The 23,456-nt window shown below is 37.7% G+C and overlaps 1 protein-coding gene across 2 annotated transcripts in view; it reads right to left on the bottom strand.

The window, feature by feature from the left end:
- Positions 1-23,199: 23,199 nt before the first annotated feature.
- The window catches only part of SLIT2 (slit guidance ligand 2), a gene marked incomplete at both ends in the record, with an annotated part of 259,444 nt that continues 259,187 nt past the window's right edge, over positions 23,200-23,456 (bottom strand). For both annotated transcript variants that reach the window (XM_082281842.1, XM_082281841.1), the window contains one exon: positions 23,200-23,441. In XM_082281842.1, coding sequence (XP_082137968.1) covers positions 23,200-23,441 — 242 coding nt within the window. The remainder of the gene's footprint in view (positions 23,442-23,456) is intronic.

Raw genomic sequence — 23,456 nt, forward strand, 5'->3', positions numbered from 1 at the left:
GCATTAGTGCAACATACCTTTTGGAAATAAATAAAGAAAAAACCCTATAAATAATATTGGAGAAGGGAAGATTTCTATTTTTTTAGGTGTTGTTAATTAAACTCAAGAGACATTATAGTACTTTAACAGAATTATTTTACTGTTCCACAGTACTGAAGGCAATAGAAAAATGGATGTCTTTTTATCCAAAAATGTTATGGATTGATAAATGATCTCAGAAAAAATCCAATATTTGAAAAGCAGACCATGAAAATCTTTGAAAATCACACTAAAAAATGCAAAGCAGCCTGATCATTTCCAGGATGAGAAAAAAATCTGCTTTTCTTTTGAGCAAGGTTTATTTTTGTTCAGTGTTTCAGTATCATTTTATACATGTATGTGCTGTAGCTGTTTTGTGAGTACAAAACAGACCACAGCTGTGGAAGAAAGTAGTAGTACAATTCCTAAGTCAGTAGGAGGTATGAACTGCTGTGTAGCACGAAGCAAAACCCCACTGATCAGCTCCGTGGAGTCAGCAGCTCCCACTGAGTTCACGGAGGCACAGAAACGACTGGGTTGTAAAAGGACAAGTAAGGCTCCAGTCTCTGTGAAAGAGCAGGGCTTAGTACAGAGTCCAACCATTTTCCCGAGAAATGCAAAATAAGAGTGTCACGATCCTGCAGTGAGTATGTACCACGGGGAATCCTGCTGTTCTTGGGGTGTTGAATGTATGGCAAGGCTCGGCCACCTGAGTGAGTGCAGGCAACCCGGTATTTTGGGTGGGCTTGGTCCTCTTGTGTGGGAGCCTAACTATCCCACGTGGGAGAAATACAGACTAAAATGATCCTAAATTCCTGGAGTAGGGTAGGATGAAACTGTATCCTTATCTATATTTTTCTAACTTGCATGAAATTTTAAGAGTTAGGAAAAGAGAAGTCCTAAGGTTAAACACAAATTCAGTCCCTTCTGATTCCTACAGTATGATCTTAAAATGTTTTTTATTACACTTGTCCTATGCATTTGCAGATCCCCTGCTCCCTGAGTAGCTTCTTCATTGTTATAACTTCCCTTGGATTTTCTCACTTAATATAGACATTGGGAATATGGGTCAAAATGCTTGTAATAAAATATATTTATTTAAAATAAAATGCTTTTCATTCTGTGTCTTACTGGTTTTGGTAGTTTTAATAGGAACTAGTCTGTGACATTTTAAACATATTTGGTGGATGGACAATTTAGGAGGGAAAATACTGTATGATCACAGTATGGATCAACAAAACATGACAAATTTTAGCATTTTTGTTCATTGTGATGATACCAGTTCGTAATGTTAAATATGGTAGCATGAGCCACTATTACTGTATGCTTGTGTAGCATTAGCTCCAGTTATGAGTTTCTTCATTATGCATTTTTAGTTTGTTTAATTTAACTGCCATAAACTTTCCTAAAGGTTTGAAAATAAATAAAGACAAAAATATGAATAATTTCCAATGAGTATTTATAATGAAAAGAAACTTACGTGTTTGCATGTTCAGCTGAGCATATGGAATACAAAAATGAAAGTTAACTCAGCACTGATTACTTACTTTTCCATAATAATACTCAACCAATTTAAATAGAACCAATGATTAATTAATTATCTATAACTGCTGATAAAACCAATGTGCAATTTGACTTCTTTTTTTTAATTAGTCACAATTAAATAGTTAAGTACTGAGGGGGAGGAGAATTCACCAATGCCAAATGAATTCTGAGGCTTATGAAATAAAAACTAAGGCTTATTGGAATATGGCTAATTGAAAGAACATAAACCAGTCACATGTTAGATCTTTTTGTCTGAGCATATTTATACCTTTGTTAAGCTAATTCATTTGTCGTGGTTTAGACTTGGCATGTTGCCAGAGCCAGTTGTGAAATTGTGGGGAGAATATTTCTTGACAAGTGCAGGCTTTTGAATGTGAAAGAAAGAGAGTAGATACTTTAATTTTTGTCATAATTTAATTAATTTGAATTGTCAACATTTTCCTCTCTGTTTTAGCAGCTTTTCTGTTAGACAATAAGTGGTTTATGCTGATTTGTTCACTATTTTTTTACTAAATACAAGAAGGAGATTAACAACGGATTTAAAAATTGACTAATTTTACATCTTACTGTACAGAGTCTTAAATGTTCATCTAATAGTACACAAACATATATTTTCATTTGAGATTATTTTAGAAGCTTATAAACCAAGTGCAATGTTAACCAGTTGGGGGCTGACAACTTGCAACCTAGTAAGAACAGTAAAAGAACAAAACATATTTCCTCTATGTATATGGTAATTCCTTTCATTTCTCCAGAAACTCTGAAAAGTTAGAAATTCTCACTGGTCTTTCAAAAAGTTTAAAACTGAATTCTAGGAGTGTGTTACTTAGATAGTCTTCAACTACCATTCCACAAAGCTTTTATCCTGACTTGACCACTTGGCATACTTTATAAATAGTGCTCTCTAAAAGAGGAGTTACCGCGTTTGGCAGTAAATGTGAGCTACGGAACAGGTTGTTGACACCTAATTGTAGTTTTCAGGTTTGACTGCAAAGATTAAATGCTCCAGGCACTTGCATTGACAAGTTGCATCAGATGATTAGTTCAGTGCCTGTCACAGTCCATGGACCTGTGAATATACCCTTTTATCTTCAGTGAAAATTGGTGTGAAACAGCATCCCTTCAGTTGAACAATTCTGGACAACAGCCCATAGATTCTACTGGATTGCTTGCTCTTTTTCTGTAATACACCAGAAATTATTTGATTGCCTATTATTAAGTGCTAACTTGCTATAGGGACTTTGGATTAGCAGATCAAAGTCCTGTGTAAAACTCAGAGGCAAGGTCCCAAGAAACAGACTGACCCACAGGAACCTTCAGGGTCTGATGTTTCAGAGTAACAAAAATTCATACAGGTATGACCCCCAAATTGACAAATTTAATGAGATTCCTAATGAGTATCATGGAGTACATGGTACACAGAGTACTGTTAGTGTGCAGGCACGCTGCTTTGGCTATGATTTGTGAATGAAGATGCAAGGCTGAGCACAATCAAGTAGTTGCATGGACAGTTGCATGGACAACTGCAGTTAAATTCCACGCTAGGCTTTTTGATTGCTCTCAAGGATATCTTGCTGATCTGAAATTATTGGGAAATTCAGGTTTTTCCATGAACATGAGTGCCTGAGTGAGTTGGAGAAATTTATGTCCATATAGATATAAAGATGCTAACTCATCATTGCTCCACTTTACTTAATTAAGTGTTTAGAGCAGCTCTGCAATGATTCAGTTATACTTGTATTCATCTTTTACCCATGGCCATACAGAACCAATGTTCCTGTCTCCTGTATATAGCTAGTACTACCAGCTTCCAAAGTAGACCAATTATACCCATCCTTCAGTGAACTGTACTACTTTAAAAAATGAAATTAGGATTAAAATGAGACATGTCAGGATTTGGTTTTTCTTCCGATTTGTCTAACTTTTCATATCCCCATCAATAATGGCAGTTTGAATTTGCTCTTTCTGGTGATGCCATTTCTGGTGATGCCAATTGCTCAGGAAGGACAATTAATTCCATTCCATCACTCAGATGCTGGCAAAATCACAGCTACTTCTGTAAAAGTACTTTGCTTGTTTATGGAGAAATCCATTCCCACAAATTTAGTTAAAAAAGAAAGAGTTAGGAATCTCCATTTCTTTGAATCACTAAATCTGAGTTTTAAGATACTTGATTTCCTGCCTCCCTGCTGTTCACTGGAATTTTAGTTCCTAATTAGTCTCAGGAGTCAGAGCATTTCCATAGTTAAACACCTAAGAAGAAGATTCACAGGAAGTACCAAAGATGACCTGGTGATGACCACCACTGAGTCATGGAAAAAGTAAAGGAAAAAGCTATGGTTTCAGAGAAAAGTAGTTGACAAGCAGTTGGGGAAAGAAAAGGGGGAGTTGGATATACATTTGTGATTTCTTTTCTGAAATTCACAATTGTCAAAGTTTTCAAAGGTAACAAAATGTTTTGAAAGCAGTGCTAGGAGGCTCACTGGATTATGGAAAATCTGTTTTTGCCTGATTTGTACAGACTTGAACCCAGACTCTCCTGCCTCTCAAACCTGACAAACACATGGTGATATCTGAGTATTATTCTCAATTGCTTCAGGGCATAGCAATGGTATTCTAAATTTTCCCAGAGTACACACTTTTATTAACTATTTTTTGCACTAAACAGGTGAAAGTATTTGTAAGTAGAAACAGAATGAAAGAATGCATAGTAATCCTGAAAATGAAGTCATACCCAACATCACAGAAAAAAGTGAAAAAACTAGAAATGACATGTTCTCTTTATAAATCAGAATCTACCTTTAAAAAATGGACAGGCTATTAAAAGATGACTACTTTATCACAACTTTGAGTGCCTCGAGAAATGTTCACCACTATTTTATATTGCAGGTACTTGTATCTAATATGATATATGCCACCCCATGCCAATAAAAAAAAATTAGTAGTGTGGCCTTTCTCTTTGCCCTGCAGAGAATGCCATTATTCTCCTCCTGCTGATTTTTGTGAACTTGGAATTTGATTTTAAGAAAAATAAAAAAAGTTCTCATTGACTAATGTTCTATAAATGCAAGACAGACATGAATGAGCTCTAACTGTACTCACCAGATGATTTTTCTATAATTATTTGAAAAAAAACCCTCCCTACTAAAATTCTAAGGCAGGATAAATATAATTTAAATTCTGCTGAGGGAAATAATTAAGCAAAGTTGAAAACTTGCACCTCATTGTCAGGGTGCTGCTATGAGGGCTGATTGACATGTTTTCCCCATCAGAGTTGAATAGAGAAAAAAAACAAAACCAGTTGAGGCACACACTGCAGTTTTGTGTTTTCCCACTCGGTGGCAATGATTCCCTCTCTTTCCTTCCCACTTCTGTGCTTCCTCCCAGATAACTGCTGCTCTGCATTCTGCAGCCTCTGCTCAGAGGAAGAAACAAGGGAAAAATCATAGTTTTCTGTTACTTCAAATATCAGAGATGGCAAAATAGAGGAGTTTGTTAAGTGAAAATGTAAGTATCTTATAGTTCACTTGTCAGAGAAAATGTGTTCTTTGATGGGAATTTTTTTACCAGTTTTATCCCACTCTAGGGCACAGACCAGTAGCGGTGTGTAATGTATTGAATATGAGCAAGTTTACTGGGCTTTATAGCCCTTCGCAGAATAATGCAAATAATAATAAATACAAAAAAGTCTGCCATGAATTCACAAGGCATCACGAGAGTATTTCCACTCTTGTCTTTTCTTTCTTTTCTTTTTTTTTTTGTTTTTTCTTCCCAACAGCAGGAATAAACCCATGTACTTGGTACTACTTGGTCTGCAGAGAACATGTTAGGGAAGAGATCTAATTGCACTGGCTAAACAAATGTATCTCTGCAGAAACTGTAGCTAGGTGCAACATGTTCTTTCATAACGTTTACAAACCTTTCAGCTTTTGCCTGAGTCCATGAGGTTCCCTTTGCTGGATCAGATGTAGCAGAGTGCTGCAGCAAGGGCATCAGCCTGTGCTCTGTGGCACACACAGCTTGGGAGTGCTGCATCACAAAAGCGTTTAATGTCTCCCACATAACAAGCACAGCTGGCACTTGAGATAATAAGTCCAGGCATGGTAGGAAAAATATCTTTGCTTAAGACATAGAGAAAGTTTGAAAGAAAGGCTTAAGATTTATAAGACTCAATTCAAGATGGTGTCTCAGAACTAGTAACAGCCTAGAAGTACTGGCCATAGTGATGGTGATGAGCTGTGATAACAGTCATGACTAAATAATAGACTCAAAGGTAGTGGTGATGTAGCAATTGTTTTCATATTTTCTCCTTTTAGAAAGTGGTTCAGCAACATCCCCTCTGTCCCTGCCCACCCAGGAGCAGCAAGTGGGGGAGGAAGGCTGCCCTGCTCTCTCTCACTCTGCTACTGGATTTTGGAGGAGGATGAATTGAAACATCTTTGCAAATCAAATAAACAGAAAAAAACAGAAAACCCCAAGGAAAAAAAGAAAAGGAACGAAAGAAAGAACAAAAATAAGATATTCCAGGAAAGGTGTTGGGAGGTAGGGGGAGGAGAGGGGACAGTGGGGACAGTGCACTGGAGTTGCAGTGAGAAAGAAGGCGGTTAGTGGAGAACGTGGAGGGATTAAAAATGAGGATATTGGAAGTGCAATGTCTTCAAACTCATGTCTTTTAGACTTTGTCTGTTCATGGATTGTAGTTCCTGTAATTCAGACATCATTTTGGTTTTCCACAGTTCTACTTTTTGATATGAGAAGACACTGGGTAAGAGAAACTAGAGGATGGAGAAACTACATAATTAACTAGAGGAAAAAGGGGCAAGGAGGAAGGGAGATAAGCTTTTGGTATATTCCTCAACATAGTACATTTCTTCAGTCTGTATTTGAAATAGTACGATATGAGCACGTGTATTTTTGAGGAAAGCAAAGGAAAGGATGGGAACGGGAAGTGTGGGGAATGAGGACCTCACTGCACTGTTCAGCTACAGACTGCCCTGCTATTGCTGGATGCCAACATAGGTCGTGCTCCCTGTGCGGGTTGACTGGAGAATCTCAAACTGATGTCCCTGTGGATGTGAAACTAATCTCAAGAGTAGGCTGAAAAGAGTCGTGGTGTTGTCAGAAAGGCTAAGAATGCAGGAGTCTGGAAAGTTGGTGGATTCTGTAGGATAAACACTAACACATACACACTATGGGAAGCAAAGAGGAAACTTCCCGAGAGCCTGCCAGGTCATTTATTTGCCATGAGACAAGGTATGGACAAGTACAACATTTACTATCAGCTTCAAGTCTGAAAGGTAATTCAGTTCACAAGACAACTGTGTGTTTAAATACTACAAACTTGCCATCTCACAAAAAAAAATCACTTCAAAACTGTTGCACATTCTGTCTAACTGGAAGACTTTTGTTGAATTGAACATAGGGGAGATCAAAGATTAATGCATCATAGTGTCTGTTCATTGAGTGTCCAATCTGAGAGAGCTGAAGAGGGTGCCCAGGGAAGACTACATGAAGTGAGGCAACTGAACATAGCACTTCCCATGAATATTCTCCCATCTTTCAGCCTTTTGCCATTCAGTAACATCCTGAGCCAGGGATGGTTGCAGCATATTCCGTAGTTTTCAATGGATTTCTTTCATGGGCAACTCTCCTGTTGAACCACAGGAGACTTAGTATTCACAGTAGCCTCTTGCAGCTCACCCTTACCTTTTTATGTTGGTTGAGTATTTTCTCTCAATTAATTTTATTTCTTGTCAAATAGTTCTTCTACTTAGGCCTTTTCAAGGTATCAGGATCATGAGCAGCACGAGTTTGTGTCAACCCACATATTTTAGGTTTTTTTGATTGGATAATGAAAAATATGGTATCACTTCTCAGAATCTCAATACTATCTCTTTGTTCCTAAAGTCCCAAACTTCTTTAGGTTTCAACTTTTCTAGACATTCTGTAAAATTAGTTTAAATTGTGGCAATTTTTCTAATCAGTAGTGCAAAGCAGTGGGCCAGAGTGTGCTTTATAACTGTCAGCTGGTTCACACTATATGTGGAAATTTTACTGCACATGGAAGACCCCACAAGGTTTTCTCCTTTCATCCTCCTTAATTTACTATTTCCTATACTTATTTACTTCTTTTGCTACTCTGAAAATAGATTCAAGTTTCGGCCAGGCCACTTCAGTCTGTGTCCTGTTCTAGGCCAACCTCTCAAATGCTTCCATCAGACGCTGGTTCTGTAGATTTCCATCCACAAAACTGAAATGTCATCATTTTCATTACCAGCCCAATCTAGGAAGTGCAGTGCCCCACTGAATATGTTGGTATAACATATTCTTGAGAGCAATGCAGACTCAGTCCTGCAGTATTATTCCATTCTGTGCATCCATCCATTTTATTTAGCATATATACCATGAATGCAGCTCTAAAATGATTCCATGAGCACTTCTAGCATGGAATTCAATCTTGCAACTTACTACAGTTTTCTAAAGATGACTTCTGCAAACAGTGGTGTTATAATTGTGGAAATCAAAACAATCAGTGGGGGATAAATAGTGGTAAAGACACTGATGTCCTTGCATGGTCCCAAAAGGACTGTATCTGTTAGGACAAATACTGTGTGCATTCCCCAAGTAGTGGAGAAAAGCAATGAGCTGTGGGAGAAGGTTAGGTCACCAACTGGAGGTTTTTTGTTTGGTTGGTTTTGTTTATTCTAATTAGATACATTCTAGTTTGAATAAATATTTTAATGCTCTGTGATTTTTGCTGAATAGTAATTATCCATCAGCGGCAATAAGTGCTGCATAAGTGGTTATTCAGAACTTACATTATTTCTTTGACTCAAAATAAATAATAATATTTTACACCCTTCTTCTTCACTAAAGTGTGATTTTGCACTCAGTTGTTTTAATGTTATGGATTTAGATAGTGACAGTAGTAGTCAAATTCATTTAACAGTTTGTTCTTAAACTGAAGAGGCAATGACCATTTAAACCTACTCTTTAGTTTTTGTTCTTTAACTGGTCTTTTACTTACAACAACATGTCGGCCAGTAATATTTCATTTCTTAGTGCTCTGAGACACTGGACCTTGTCACAAAGAAAATGAAAAAAGATTAGTCCACTGTTTTGACAAGCAAGCACCAGATATTTTATTGCTAAGAAAAATCTCTTTAGCTGAATCTGACAGTTAGACCCAGACATATCTAGGTATTCTAGTATTGATGTATGTGCTTTTAAAAATATGCTTATATTATTATTTCCTTCAGTTTTATAGGTGCAAATACAATTTTATGGAGTGCTGCTGTTTAGATCAGATTATTATGATTATTAGAGATATTCCTCTGCCTGAATTAAGGTGTAAACTACACCATATGCTGAAGTCAATAGTATGGATTTTATTTAACAGTAAATGTGAGGTAGAGAGAGATAGAAGGAAATAGAAAAAAGGAGGGTGGGGGGGAAGGTTAGAGTAACAGATTAAGTAGAAAGATACCACCACCCATGGATCCAGACAGTGTCCCATTGGTCCTGTTCTTCTGTTCTTCTTAGTGATGGGGAGGTCACTCAAAACTTCTCACCACTTACACGTTTTAGCAAACAAAGGAATCATTTCTCATTGGGTAAACAGTTCTCTTATTCTATTGGTTAAATGGTTCCCTTGCTTCCAATGCTAATTAGTCCCATGCTTAGTCTTTCTCTTCTTTTGAGTTGGTGGGCCATGTCCTCTCCCTGCTGGACTCAGTCAGAGCTGATTTCAGCACAGTTGCTGAGTTGACTTTCCTTGTAGATTCTTTTTGTTCATTATCAGTGCTCGCCCAGCTTGTTTACCTCTTCCTAGTTTGAGATAATTGGACAATAGTACCACCTTTATCCCATCTCAAGTTCCACTCAGGTGGCTCAACTTATTGCCCAGAAATCCAGGGTTTCACTGAGACATATTCAGAAGGGGGTGTGTTTGGTGGTCACAGATGAGCAGTTACTTCTTTATACAGTTTGCCATAGTGGGTAAAGTCCTTCAGTGATCTTAACAGTGTTTGAGGCAATTATGACCTTTAAGTCTCTTACAGTTGCTTCCTGACCACTAAGTAGAGCAAACCCTGGGAGATGGCTTTTGAGCATCAGCTGTGCTTGGGAGCTTGTGAAATTGGGTACAGAGCAACTACAAATGCGGCAGTGTTTCTAGAGCCAACATGGGTCCAGAGGCACTCTGTGCCTGCACAGCCCTGAGCAGGAGCTCTGCTGTTAATAATAAGGCCTATGGACTCATGCCAGCAATGACCCAACACAGCACCCTTGGACCTGAAATGATGACAAAAAGGATGGCAAGAAAGCTGCATGGTGCCACACAGTCAGCAAGAAGCTGTAGGAATTCATTAGCTCTCATCAAGGTCTGACTGGGCTTATTAACTGCAACTTAGCGCCGTATTTCTTCAGTTCCTGGTGTGCAGGCTGTAGGTACAAGAATTCTCTGTGCAACCTAAAAGTTCAATAGTTATTTTAATAAGAGAAAATTCTTATTTTTGCAAGATCCTGAGATATTTCAGACTTAAAATCACACTATGTAGCATGACCCTTTCCCAGATGAGTTCCAGCTGAGCTGGTATGTCTTCACAGCATAACCTTTTTGCTAATCTGTACAGCAGTACCTCTGCCCCAGCAATGTTCACCTGGCCTCTCAAGCTGTAGTCTGTAAGACTCTGCATGATGCCCTATTTCCCCAGGTGCTTGGTTGGTGCATAAACAAAAAATGTGAAGATACCATAATCTCTAACAAAACTGTGAGAGGTTCACCATGCTGAAGAGGCCTAAGGTCCAAATGCATGTGTACAAGCATTTTAACCATAGATGTGGTGCCAGGTTCACTGTGAAAAATAGAAGCACCAAAAAGCAGAGGTGACAAGCAAATCCTGTGACAATCTGTTGGTAACAAGCCATTGGAAACACATCAGGTCCACTGAAGATTTAGAAAAATTAAATAGGAAGCACGATTCCCAATGGGTTTCTTTGGAGTACTGTTAATCAGTAAAGCAGAATCATTTGGAGAATGAAATTGAGATTTAGAAAAGAATTGTGAAAAGTGCTTATACTGGAAATATGAGCCACAAAAGTGGCTAGAGCAAAACAAAAAAGAGAAGGGTTTTAGATTATAAAAGTAAAGGTTCAAGACAGTATTAAGTACAGATGTTTGGATATACCTCTCAACTACAAAGTAATTTACAATAACAAGACTGAACTTGAGCAGGCTGAAAAATGTCATGTGACAATTATACTGAAGGAATTGTTTCTGCACAGTAGAATATAATAAAACTGATTCTGCCAGGCCCAATTCAATGCTGTTATGTGCCCTCAAGACTCCATTTATACTCCAATAAAGGGAATTTGCACATTGAAAATTATTATATCCTTAAATCACAACAACTCCCTGCATTTTGTCCTTGCAAAACTACAAAATGACTAATTCAAGACTCCTCCACAGAAAGTTTAGCAGTTAGTATTTTTCCCCCTCATCCCAAATATGTGTTGCTAGGTTGGGATTGTTTTTTTTTTTTAAGATCTTTGTGAAGGAAAGGGCTTTGAGGTAATGAAAGATCTTCTATCAAAACAAAAGAGGAGTCTTTAATGAGTTACTCTTTAGCTCTATTGTAAATGTAGTGGCCCATTCCAGATCAGTCAACTTCTTCATCAGCTTAGAAAGAAATTCCCAATAGGGCAGATCCCAGATTCTGCCAAAACTCCATTTGTTTGTTTATTTTTTCTTATTTTGACTTGCCAAGGGTTTGTGTTTGACTTGTTGCCATGAATAAAACTATTCCTCTTTCAACAATGGGCTCTCTGGGAATGGTGTGGGAAAATTAATCCCATTACACAGCTCAGAAGTTCCCACTCAGTGGTGACCCAGGACAGGCAGCTTATCAGGCACTTAGCAGAGCTGTCAGCTGGTCAGCTCAAGTGGGATATTCTTCTTTGTGAAGTGAAGCAGGCCAGCAGGAGCAGTAGTGGGGTTTGTTTGTTTGTTTTAAGTAAATAGAACAACAGGGAACTTCTACATCCTTGACCTGAAAGTCATGCTCTGTAAATAAAAGGCATTAATGGTAGAACATGTAGGGTGTCATTAAGACACTGGTCAGAAGTGTTAATTAATTTATAATCCACAGATGAGAGGGGTCTCCCCAAGATGCTGTGTCTCATGACATTTCCTTTGACTCTTTCTCTTTCCAGTAGTTCAGACTAGCCAAGTCCTTTCCTACGTGTCTCTTGACAGAATAGTTTTCCTTCAAGGGAAGTTGTTTTCAGATTCAGTGATGCCTTCATATTTTTGCTCTGAGTGATGGGCATCTACTGATACTTCTTGCCACATGGCCAAGCTCTCCTGATGATATTGAAGGGAAGATAAATACCTAGAGAAAGAGTTCTCTTTTTTTTTGCTAAGGTGGAAACAGTGGCAACACTGCCTGAGGAAGGGGCCTTGCTTCCCAGTAATGAGGTGAGAATTTGCTGGGGAGGGACAAGATTATCCATAGAAACATTAAAAAATGCATGGAAAAACATGTGAGAGTACCTGGGTTTTGGAGAGAGCAAGATTAATACAGAAGAGGAAAATGTGATTTTTTTTTAGTGTAAGTGTGCCTTTGACTTATGAAGCCATCTCTGCATGAAGGGGAGGCTGCATGTGGCTTTTAAGCACTACTGTTCCAGAAGCCCAAGCACTGGAGACTGAAATAGAATAGAGTGCCAAATTGAGCCTGACCCCAGTCTTAGTAGTGTTGATGTCTTACCTCATTGTCCTAATTGTTCAATTAAAGCAAAATATTATCTGATTGTGGCTAGGAAACACCACACTGTATCAGAACTGAGAAAAAATTGGATTCTGGTCATGGTGCAGCTTGTGGAAATCTTTTTGTGTGCAGTCCTTGCCATTATTGCCCTGATATTCTCAGTATTTCACTTTTACCTCAATGTAAGTGGAGTGCTCGTATTCAGGAGACATAAACCAAACTGTGCTCATGAGAGTTTTGAATAGACTAGTGACGACAGCCTAGCCAGAAAATATAGTGGTTAAAAGTGCCATTTAGAGAATGGCCTTCTCAAATTCTTCTTTAAGAGGAAATGCATTACTTATTTTTTTTTTAATCTCCTTTATTTTAAGCAATTACATTACTTCAGAGCAGCTCCCATTTCCTAATATACTTCTTGAGATGAGCCAATCTTGCAAGCTACGAGGTGTCATCAGTTCCCAGTGCCAGTGAAGACACTGAGGGACCTCAGTGATTCCACAGACCAAGGACTCTACAAGGAATTGTCCTTCAGCCATAGTTTGATATTTGTGCGTTTTTTCATAGATTCTTAACCAATGGCATGGCATTCTGTGATTCTGAGTTTCTGTTTTTGGGGTTTTTTTTCTGTTTTTTGTTTGTTTATTTTGCGGTGGTTTTTGTTGTTGTTGTTGTGTACTCAATATTTAGGCCACATAGCATAAAATGCTAACAAAATGAAACTGTGTTAAGAGCACCTGGGTGTGCCACCTAATACTTGCTAAAGGAAATAAGGAGGCTGAACTAGATAAATATGATCTGTGTTTTAGTTTTGCAATTTTTTTTTTAATTGCCTGTTACTTCATTGCCCAAGGTCAGTCTTGTCAGACAAGTGGACCAACAGTTCTCTAGAGTAACATAAAACCATTAAGTTGCTCTTTGATCTTGCACCTTCTTTAGAACCTTTTAATCAATTAACCATGAAGCTACTCAGCTTGTCTTATTTCCTGCACATAAAACTACTCTGGTCGAGCTGACACATCACTACATTATAGATCAAAGATTGAAGGAAATTTCACATCCAACCAGGATAATTATGTGGAATTTTTCTGAATCCATTATATACATTTTCATGCCTCAAATGGATGAAAAACAACATTTTGATCTAGAATGAATTAAAGGATTCTTGTGTATTTGAAAGTTTGGTTAAATGGGTTTGTGCATGATTGGCCTTACACAAGGTGTGGATAGATTTCATGGCAATGTTGCTGAGCCTCAGCTGTCGGTCTGTCCTTTGAAAGTGACCACTATTGACAATAATAGGAAACATGACCTGTTGTAACATAAGCACTGTTCTCTTGCTTAGGATACCTTTAAATAAAAATGATATTTCAGTTGTTGACTGTATTGTAAAGTGATACATATTGAAGTCCTCTTAGCTCAGGAGTAAAATTTTGATAATGGAAAGAGTTGTGGTTTTAGGCTTGTGTAGGGTCACACTTCTGTGTTCTAATTTGTATGCATAAAATGCTTTTTTATCAAGAATCAGAGATACCTTCAGTATTATGTTTTTAAAGATCTATAACTGTTTATACTTTTATTTTCTAGTTATATGGGAATGAAGGTGTGTCAAAACATATATTCCACTCCTTCTGGACAAATACTGGAATACACAAACAACTTCAATCAGCTCTTTGTTTGAGCTTCTCCCTTAAGTGGGACAGTGTTACCCACACTGGTCCAAAGGAGCAAAGCATCTGCTCATTCAGATTTTGCTTAAGGCATATTTTGCACAGCTGTTTCTTGTGGGACTGGTTTGTTCCCCTTCTACTTGCTGATGCCGAAAGCAAAGATGTCCTGACCCAGATAAGAGTGTCACCTGGTGCAGGTGCAGTGGTAACAGGTAAAAATACCAAAAGCCAGCACAATTTCTGAAGAAAAATACGGCCCAGTAAAGAAGCATTTTTGAAAGAATCCATGTTATAAAATAAAGGTGTAGGATCTTCTTCACAGATATCACCTTATTCCCTGAAGACATATCTTGAATTTAGACTCACTAGACTTAGAAGGAGATAGGAAATAGGAACCCTTAGAGCTTCTATAACTCACATTCTTTTCACTGCTAAGTTTAAGCCACGCTCTTTGCAAATCTGTATTGATTTTTCTGAATGTCGCACTTCCTTTAGTTAAACAGCTCCCTGCTGATATTTGTCATCTTCCTTTTAAGCTGAATTAAAAGTGAATGAACAAGTTTGTGGATAGAGTGGATAAAGTGCTCTTTGATAGATGTACTTCTTTTCTTCTGAACAAAGATGAGTACATTCAGCTCTTGGTACTAAGGAGGAAATATTTTCCTCAATCTCCTTCTATATAAATCCCTCATTTAAGTCTAAATGGAAATTTCCCAGGAAAGGGAAGGATATTTGTGAAGCTTGCTTCTACATTTACCACTGCAGTGTCTTTTTCATGCTGGATTCAGGATTCAGTGCGGTGCTTTCCTTCTGGGATTTGAAAAGACACAAAAATCCAAAAGGAGTCAGTAGGAGGTTACGCTTGATTTTGAGCATAAAGTAGGCCAAACTTTAAGTTCTTTACTTGTTTTCTTTCTACCTCCAGCTATAAATCATCCCAGATTCATCAAACTGTTTGCAAAGCTAATCCAAGCTGGACCAAGTTACAGACTGGACCAAGATGTAGGTTTATAGTAATGTCTGAAAACAGGAAAGACTTTACATCAGAAAGGAAAAACTATCTGGTTTCATTACATGTGGCTTCAAGTTTCATTACAAAAGGTTTTATATGGCTTTGATGGTCTAATTTGGCTAAAAACTGGGGGGAGAAAAAAAAAAAAGAAGTGATCTCCATGTGCACACAGCTATTTCAGTGCATGTATGTGACTAAATTAGATATGCTGTACCCCAGTGAACTACAGTGTGTTCCACACAGACATACTGCATTTAAATGCATAGAGTACAAAGTCAAGATAGATTAGGTCAAACCTCCTCGCTGCCAGCTACCTTGAATTCTTAATCATACCTGCTGTTGTTCATAGCTGCTCAGGGGAACCAAAAAGCCTGAATAAGTACATATCCTGAAAAACAAACAAAAAAAAGTACTCACTTTCTACCCTTGTATATATGTATATATATACACACACACACACACTAAAGATTTTACAAGAAGAATCTGTTTTCCATAATGCTTTCTTATGGAGCCACAATTGAGTCTTTAAAAGAGAGTATTAAAGAAATGACTTCAAGAGACGACTTCACTAGAAGCAGTTTTACTGCAGTAGTACTCACTTAATTTTATTTTTTTGGTTAAAGACCTTCTGTCTTTCATTTTTGATTGCTGTTGCTGAAGAGGAATTGCCAATTCCCTTCGTTCCCCTGGAGTCTGGAGAGCAGCACTGAAGAGCAACCTCCTTTCCCACAGATCCTCAGCATCCTTTAAACGGGGAAGCAGGGCAGAGCTGAGCGAGAGGGGCACAGAGGTTTTCCCAAAGTAACACAAGTGATGGTTCCTTTAGCCAGTAGGCTGCAGGATGAACCACAGTTCCAAACCCAGGTTTGATGCACTGAATACTCTTTTTCTTCTAGCAGATAGAAGTTGTAGTGGCTCCAGGCCAACTAAGTTGAGTTTACAGCTGCTTTGCATCACTGAAACAGCATGAAGCAGCTTGAGCCTACAGTGAATCTGGCCCTAGATGTCTTCAATCTTTAATATTTTCTTCTGTCTCATCTAATACTGTTGTTTTTCTACATTTTACCAGTCTGTTAATTACCATATGAAATTCAAATGAATTGTGATTAGTTTTGCTAAAAGAACTTATTCCCAAACAGTCCTTTCATGTCAGCATGAAGTAGGATGACTTGTGTAGCTGGTCACTCTTTTCTGGGCTGCAAGTGTCCTTTCTACAAAAGTTTGAAAATACATGTTTGTATTTGTTGCCCTTAAGCAATTGCAGCAGTTAATTCCTTTGTGAATTCACTGCCTAGCATTTTGATATATCCAGAGCTGGTTCCTTTTTAGCACTCTTATTTTCCAGGCATGCATGCCTTACCTATTTGATTGCTAATTCTTTGTTCTCTTAGTAAAAAACCCAAACAAAACGGACAAACTGGGGCATATTTTCCGTTTGTAGTGTTTACATGTGATTGCTGAGCAGATTTTCAGTTAGTGCTAGGTCTCTTTACCCTTCCTTTCAATTAACCTGGTTACACTTGCTTTTCAGAATGAAAACGAAGAGGTGTCATTCTCCATGTTACACACAGACTGGGAATTTTATTACTTAAATGTTTTGACAGCCACAGTTCCCACTGATTGGTACTAGCACTTTGCTGTAACAGTTTAAAAATTAATAAGTTATTTTAAAATGCTCAAATGTTAATTAGATGAGGAGTGTTCTTTCAATTGCCAGCATGGTGTTTTGCCCTGACTAGACGCCTCATGTTATCTTAGGGAAGGCACATGCAGGAAGATGATTGCTGTGACTTTTCCACGAATGGGAAGGAAGAAGTGGCATCTGGGAAGGCTGTGGGAATGGCAGGCACAGTCAGGCCTGGAGTCGGGTGGGTAGGAAAGGGGGGAAGCAAGCAGTGTCTGGAATGCCTGGAGCAGGAGAGAAGGTGGGGATGCCAACAGCTGGTCTGTGGTTTGCAATAATGGATGATGAGCACTGTTTTGATCACTTGGGACTGAAACCTTTTGCTTCTTACATTTAAGCTGCTTTTCAAAGTTTCTTGTTACAGGTTTTTTGTTTGCCCTTTTTTTTGTTTGTTTTGGGTTTCTTTTCTTTTCTTTTTTTAAATTATTTAGAGTAATAGTGAATCTTTTTCTGCAGAGGAGTATGTGCTGTGCCACATGATCTTGCTGTGGATATTCTGCGTAGATCTATGTGTCTTCTGTGGTCAGTTTTATTTACTGTTGACATTGTTTCATGTTCTTACCTTGCCTCTACAAAATAAACATAAAACTACACAAAAATGGGTGAGCTGTTAGGGAAGGAGATCCAGTGAAAAATAAAAAAAAAAAAAAAAAAAAAAAAAAAAAGGAAAGAGGAGAGAGAACAGGCAAACCTCAGACTCTTTAAATTTGGTATTTCTAAATAGCAAACAACTTCTAAGGCACAGGTCAGAAGGTACTCCTCTTATTGCTGTTACCATAGCAGAAACACATAAATGTGATTAAATAAATAAAGCTAATCAGAAGCAAAAGAAAAAAAAAAAAAATTTGCAGTAAAACCAGCTCAAGCTAACCTAGTCTCAGAGGACTTTGAAAGAAAACATACTTCTAAAGATGTTCTGTGAGAGATTTTAGGCACAGCTGCAGGAAAAAAAAAAGGTATCATTTTCCTTTCTCTGCAAGCATTAAATCTGTTCTGGAAATTAAACAAAGTCGACAAAGTTTCACAGAAACAACAGACTGACGCCTAGAATGTGAAAAACTATGAGAAAGAAGAAAAATGTCCTGAAGGAAGGCTACTGGATACTTTTAAGGAACTTTAATGTCAGAATAAGCAACCCAGGCACATTAATCCTATCTTTACTTGTCTCTTGTGATATGGAAAGTATCCTAAAAGGAATTTAAAAAAAAAGTAAAAGTAGTAGCAGACAAAACCAGATAATGATTCCCCTGGTCTACGTCTACAGGTATACAAAATAGGTAAGTTTATATCACTCTATAGCTGTCAGACTGTTTCACATGAGCTAGTTTAATATTTTCTGAATTATAAAGACTATGAAAACGTTTTATCTCTGTAGCTGGATGTATAACCTTCTTCTTTAAGGCAGGTCTTCTGATCCCTCTACAGATGTTAATAAATACCTAAAACAGGAACAAAAAAAACAAGTCCTAATTTCCTGTATGTAGCATAGGACAATGATTGAGAGTACTGAGGCTTGATGTGTAGAACTAGAGGAGTTTACCTCTTATCTGGAAAGAAATAAAAGGATGGAGTTGCAAAGACCAGAAAACACTACTAAGATCAGCATTCTGAAATAAAGTTGTGGATATGGGAGGCAGTTTTAAAGCCTGTTCCCATGGCTGAGCAAAATTCCTGCAGTCATGCTGTAGAGCTGGAGCGTATTTACTGGGACTGTGGATAGCCAGAAGTCTTGCTGTTCAGTGAGATGACTGTTTTTTCTCAGCTTGACAAATGACATGCAGCTCTGACAGAGTACTTCTCCTTTGCTGGCCATCACCCCTACGGACACTGGCCAGAACAGCAGCAGCAGGAACATACCCTCCAACTCTGATTTAATCACATGGAGCCCAGGAGACTAGTGAATAGAGCTGTTAACTCTCTGTTTGGTTTGCTTTTCCCATCTGTGTTTTATTAAACTGAGAGCAAGATATATTCACTTTTTTTAACATCAGGATCTGTTGGTGTCCGAGATGATGGTTGATGTTAGGGTATACAGACACAGCTTAACCTGGCTGAGGGCCAAAGAGGCCTATGATTTCCAGCCTAGACAATTTATTTACAAAAGGACACAAAATCCCTCTATTCTAAAATATTTTAGAAAGGATGAGCATGACTTCCCACTCTCCCAGGAACACAATACGTAAAGAACACAGTGAAAGAGCAGGCTCTCCAGGCATGCAGGCAAACACTTCAGTTTTACTCTACTCCTGACAGCCCCTACATAGTCACAACTACCAATGATTTTCTGATTTCCTCTCCAGGAATCTTAAATAGATTGGAGATACCAGCTCTGTCTATAGATACTTCTAAAAGCCAAGAATCCTGAATGGCTCAGCTGGTGAACTGCACTTTATGGGAACTGAAATTATGTGCCAGGCTCTCCACTGTAAGGTGGGATAGCTGAAGAACAGACACTTGCATGCCTAATGAGCTACTGCAGGAATAACGCTTCGAAAGGAGAAGAAAGGAACTAAAAGAGATTTTGAATTGCTTTGAAAAGATACACTTTTCCTGAAATAATAGGGTTAACTCAAGACAGAAATATCGACTGTGTTTGTCAGAACTGTAAAGGGTTTTTTTAAAACATGTAAGTTTCAAGCAGCAGCAGATAAAGCTCCCAAAATAGAGCTTCAATACAAACAGCCCCCAAGACTCTTGACAGTTTTCCAAAGCTTCTGGGCATTTTCTTCTTAACAGCAAGCTCCTTTCCATAATGTACCACTCTCTCTCTCTTAGTCATCACCTTAGTGACCATATTTTAGTCATCCTCTCACCAAAACTAACATGGTGACAATCCACTTACTGTGGTGCCTTGCTACTGTCCCTGCAAGTACACTGTGGATTATCAGGTCTGCCAGACTTCTTGTCATTTCCAAAACCTCTGCATGTTCCTCTTTCCAAGCAAATGCCTTCATAACATCATATGAGTGTTATATTGGTTGTGGTGCCTACACAGAGCATCCTCATATTACAACGATTCTTGTTATACTAAGGCTTGTGGTATCCTCACATGGCAATGAAAATTATTCTGAAGACAAAACTGTTACTACAATAGATCTTATAAAATGAACTGCATCTCTTAAAGCTTGTTCATAGCCTACCATTGGTTTGCTTAGAACAGTGTTTTTATCCCTCAAATATCCATCTGCCCCAGAAAGGTTAAAACAGACTGCAGAATCTGGTTCCATGTGTGATAGCTGCTGCTCTGAACTGACTTTCAGTGTTAACAAAAGAACAATGACTTTTGTTAGCTTTATTCAAGAATGGTCTTTTTTCATGCTCTTTCACAATTTTGTCATCTGTGAGATGACAGTAAGAGCTGTGCATGAGCCAGTACAAATTAAGCAGTATTCATGTGTTTTCTCTTTTTTACAGCTTTTAAGAATACTGGCAGAAAATGATGGAATCTTCAAGTTTTATTTTTCTTAGTTTCTAATGAAAAAAGAATTCAAATTGTATGCAGTGCTGCATTGACATGAGAATTTGGACACTCTACCAAGTCATATCCTTCAGATCCAATGCATTTTATGGATTTTATTCAATACATTAAAAGCATACTGTATGAGAGTGATTCCTAGAGAAAGTAGCAGATACAAGGAGAAAAACCTCATCCCTAAGCTCTGTGTTAAAAGCTGCATGACTTATGTTTTTGAATGAAAACTTGTGTCTGGAGCATTCTGCAGTGAACTAAATTCTCCGCAGTGGTAGTGATACCTGAAGTAGCAGTTCCCCATTTCCTTTTTGTGGAATACAGGTACAAGACAGCCTATGATGGCAGTATTACAAGAACCTTGATTGGAAAGGTGTTAGGGTGACCCAACCCACTGAGGAAGCTCTCTCTTGTCATGCACAGTGGCACTTTGTGATGCTTGAGGATGCTTGAGGTGGTGAGAAAAGGGGTTAAGGAGAGCTGAATCATCACTTGATGTAGGTGCCTTGTCTTTCTTCAGAGGGCAGGTGACAAAGCTGGGTTTGGTTTTGGGGTGTTGGGTGGGTTTCTTTCTTTCTTTTTTTTTTTCTTTCCCTCTTTTAATTCTAACGGTGTTTTCTGGTTCTGCTTGGGCACCACAGAAAATCCCTCTCTTGATGACCTCAAGATCACCAGTAGCTGCCAGTATTGCTTGAACACCATTGCAAAGTTCCTCTTTCTCTGTCAATATGTGGACAGAAAGCAATCCAGCTCCAGATACTTGGCACAGGGACTTTGAGCTCCAAGCGATATTTCCATATCCAAGAACACTGTTTAAGGACTGTTAGGCAAAAATGGCTTCTTTCTCCTCAAAGCTACCCCTATTTACAGCACATTTTTAGCAGTCATAGAAGCTGCAAAGAAGGCCTCATACCAAAGGCTGTTTCACTGGATATCTAGACAAATTCTAATGTAGACTAAGTAAAATAAACACAGAATTATTTGTAAAAAATATTTTAGAGAAGATAAACTTGGTTAAGTATCATCCCATCCAATTGATTTAAAATACTCAGTCAAAGATTAGTGAGAATGAATCCCTCTAAAGAATCAAATTACTTGCTAGAACAACTATCAAATTGCCATTTTTATAACCAATAAAGTATTAGGATAGACTCAATTTGCCTTTTCCTCCAGTGTACTTTATTTTTAAGTATTTTCTTAGTTTTGGTGTAAGTTCATCTGAGTTCATAATGCACAGAGATTTTCAGATGTCACTGCTTCTAGGTGTGGTAATCCCAAGTAAATTCCTTCTTCAGATTTTCAGCAATGAATACACTAGATCTAGAGTTGGGTTTTATACTGTTTTTTACCAAATATTCTTTGCAACAGATGTTTAATTAAAGGCTGCTAGACAACTTAAACTTCTCGGAAGAATACAAATAAAAGCTGTTAATGAAGTAAATATCTGTTTAATTTACAAACATCAGTAGCATTACTGATATCAGTCCAAATATGACAAAGCACACTGCATTACACATGTACATCTAACTTTTTTTGTAAAAAAAATAATAAAATAAAATTGAAAAAACATCTGCATTTTTACAGGGTACCCTGGGTTTTACTGAAAGAAGAACACAACCCACTATTGATTACCAATTCTACATTATAATTTAGCAGCAACATGTTAACATGGGGAACATTAGGGCAGTAAAGTAGTTTTATTATTTGGGGAAAATCACAGTTTTTGATAGCACAGCCTTTTTTCTTTTTTATAAAAAAGGTAAAGAGCTCCATGGGAATATTAATTTATAAAGATCTATCTTCTAATATCATTTTCTACACGCCATCTTATTTTCTGTAAGTACTGTATATAGGGAAAATTAACTTCTCTACAATTGCCATCTAGTGTAAAGACATTTTCTGTCATATATTACAGGTTCTTGGAAGGTGTCCTGAATATCTGCTATACGTGAAACTGCAAATTGTCACCACTTTCTATTCAGTGACACCAAGTGGTCAGATTCTAAGGAAAAGTAAAAGGGAATGGAAATATAAAAACAGACTGAAAACATTTACCCCAAGACCACATGCTACCGTTAGTTCTATTGCAAAAAAATCCTGATTTTTAAGTCCTTTAAAAAAAATTACAAAAATACTGGGACAAATATAAATTAATATATATTAAAGCATTGAAAAACAGTAAAAGGGGTGGCCTAAAAGGGTTAAGTACAATGTACTTTGATACAATAAATATTTCTCAATGAAACCCAATACTGTATAGAGTTGTTTAGAACTCATAGAAACAGAAATCCATATTATTACTAATTTATCCATCAATAATCTATTTTATCATCCCCAGAACATTTATATTACAAAAAATTAATACTGTAAAAGGGAAGATAAACAATTTTTTATGCTTCTTTTGCTAACATGCTGACATAAAAGTACACATCATAAGGAGATTTCAGGATTATAGTATATTCTCGTATCTCCCATTTCCCATTCATTAAATGAGACGCCATCTTCTCAAGATGCTTAATAATTCCAAAAGACAAAATGTGTTTCAAGCAATTATTATTTCTGTATAATCTGATTCTTTTTTCTCATAAAACTTCCTCATCCATAGGTAAATGACTGGTATGGCCTGTCAAGACAATAAAATAGACTGATACGAAAGTGAAAAAACAAGCCTCGTGTTCTGGTCAGTATTTCATCTCTGAGATGTTAAGTTGAAAGTCACATGTGTATAGTGTCAGTGTATCTTCAGCATGTTATAAAGAAGAATCCATGTTAAAAGCAGTTAAAGTTTCCCATCTCTGCTGCAATGTTACCAGGTCTTTTTTTTTTTCTTCAAAGCTCCTCTTGGGTATGAGAAGTCTCAGTTCAAGCACTTGAATCTTTTTTTCAATGAAGAAAAAGTCTTTATTCTCATAATAAAAATAAGTCTGTTCTGTATTTTACAATATATTTCAAATATTTCCACTATGAAGCATTAATTAGTCCGACACGGTCAATAAGTATACAACATTTTCAAAGGACAAGTGTGACAGGGACACTTAGGAGGGACAACTTGTACAGCCACACTTCACCACTTTTTCAACCTCGTCCACAAATGACGACCCGTCAGTGCATTCGAAGGAGTATTTCCGCCTCTTGCTCCGTAGTGGCCCGCAGCACTGCCCGGCTGAGCACCCGCCTTTACATTCTAGTCTCGATACCTTCTTGGTCGTCTGGCACGCAGCATACCCTTGCTGCTTTTGGTAGTAATCTCGGACTCGTTCCCCTCGACAAGAGATTTCTGCACAAAACAGCA

The sequence above is a fragment of the Coloeus monedula genome (assembly GCF_965178545.1).
Source record: "Coloeus monedula genome assembly, chromosome: 5".
Classification (NCBI taxonomy): Eukaryota; Metazoa; Chordata; class Aves; order Passeriformes; family Corvidae; genus Coloeus; species Coloeus monedula.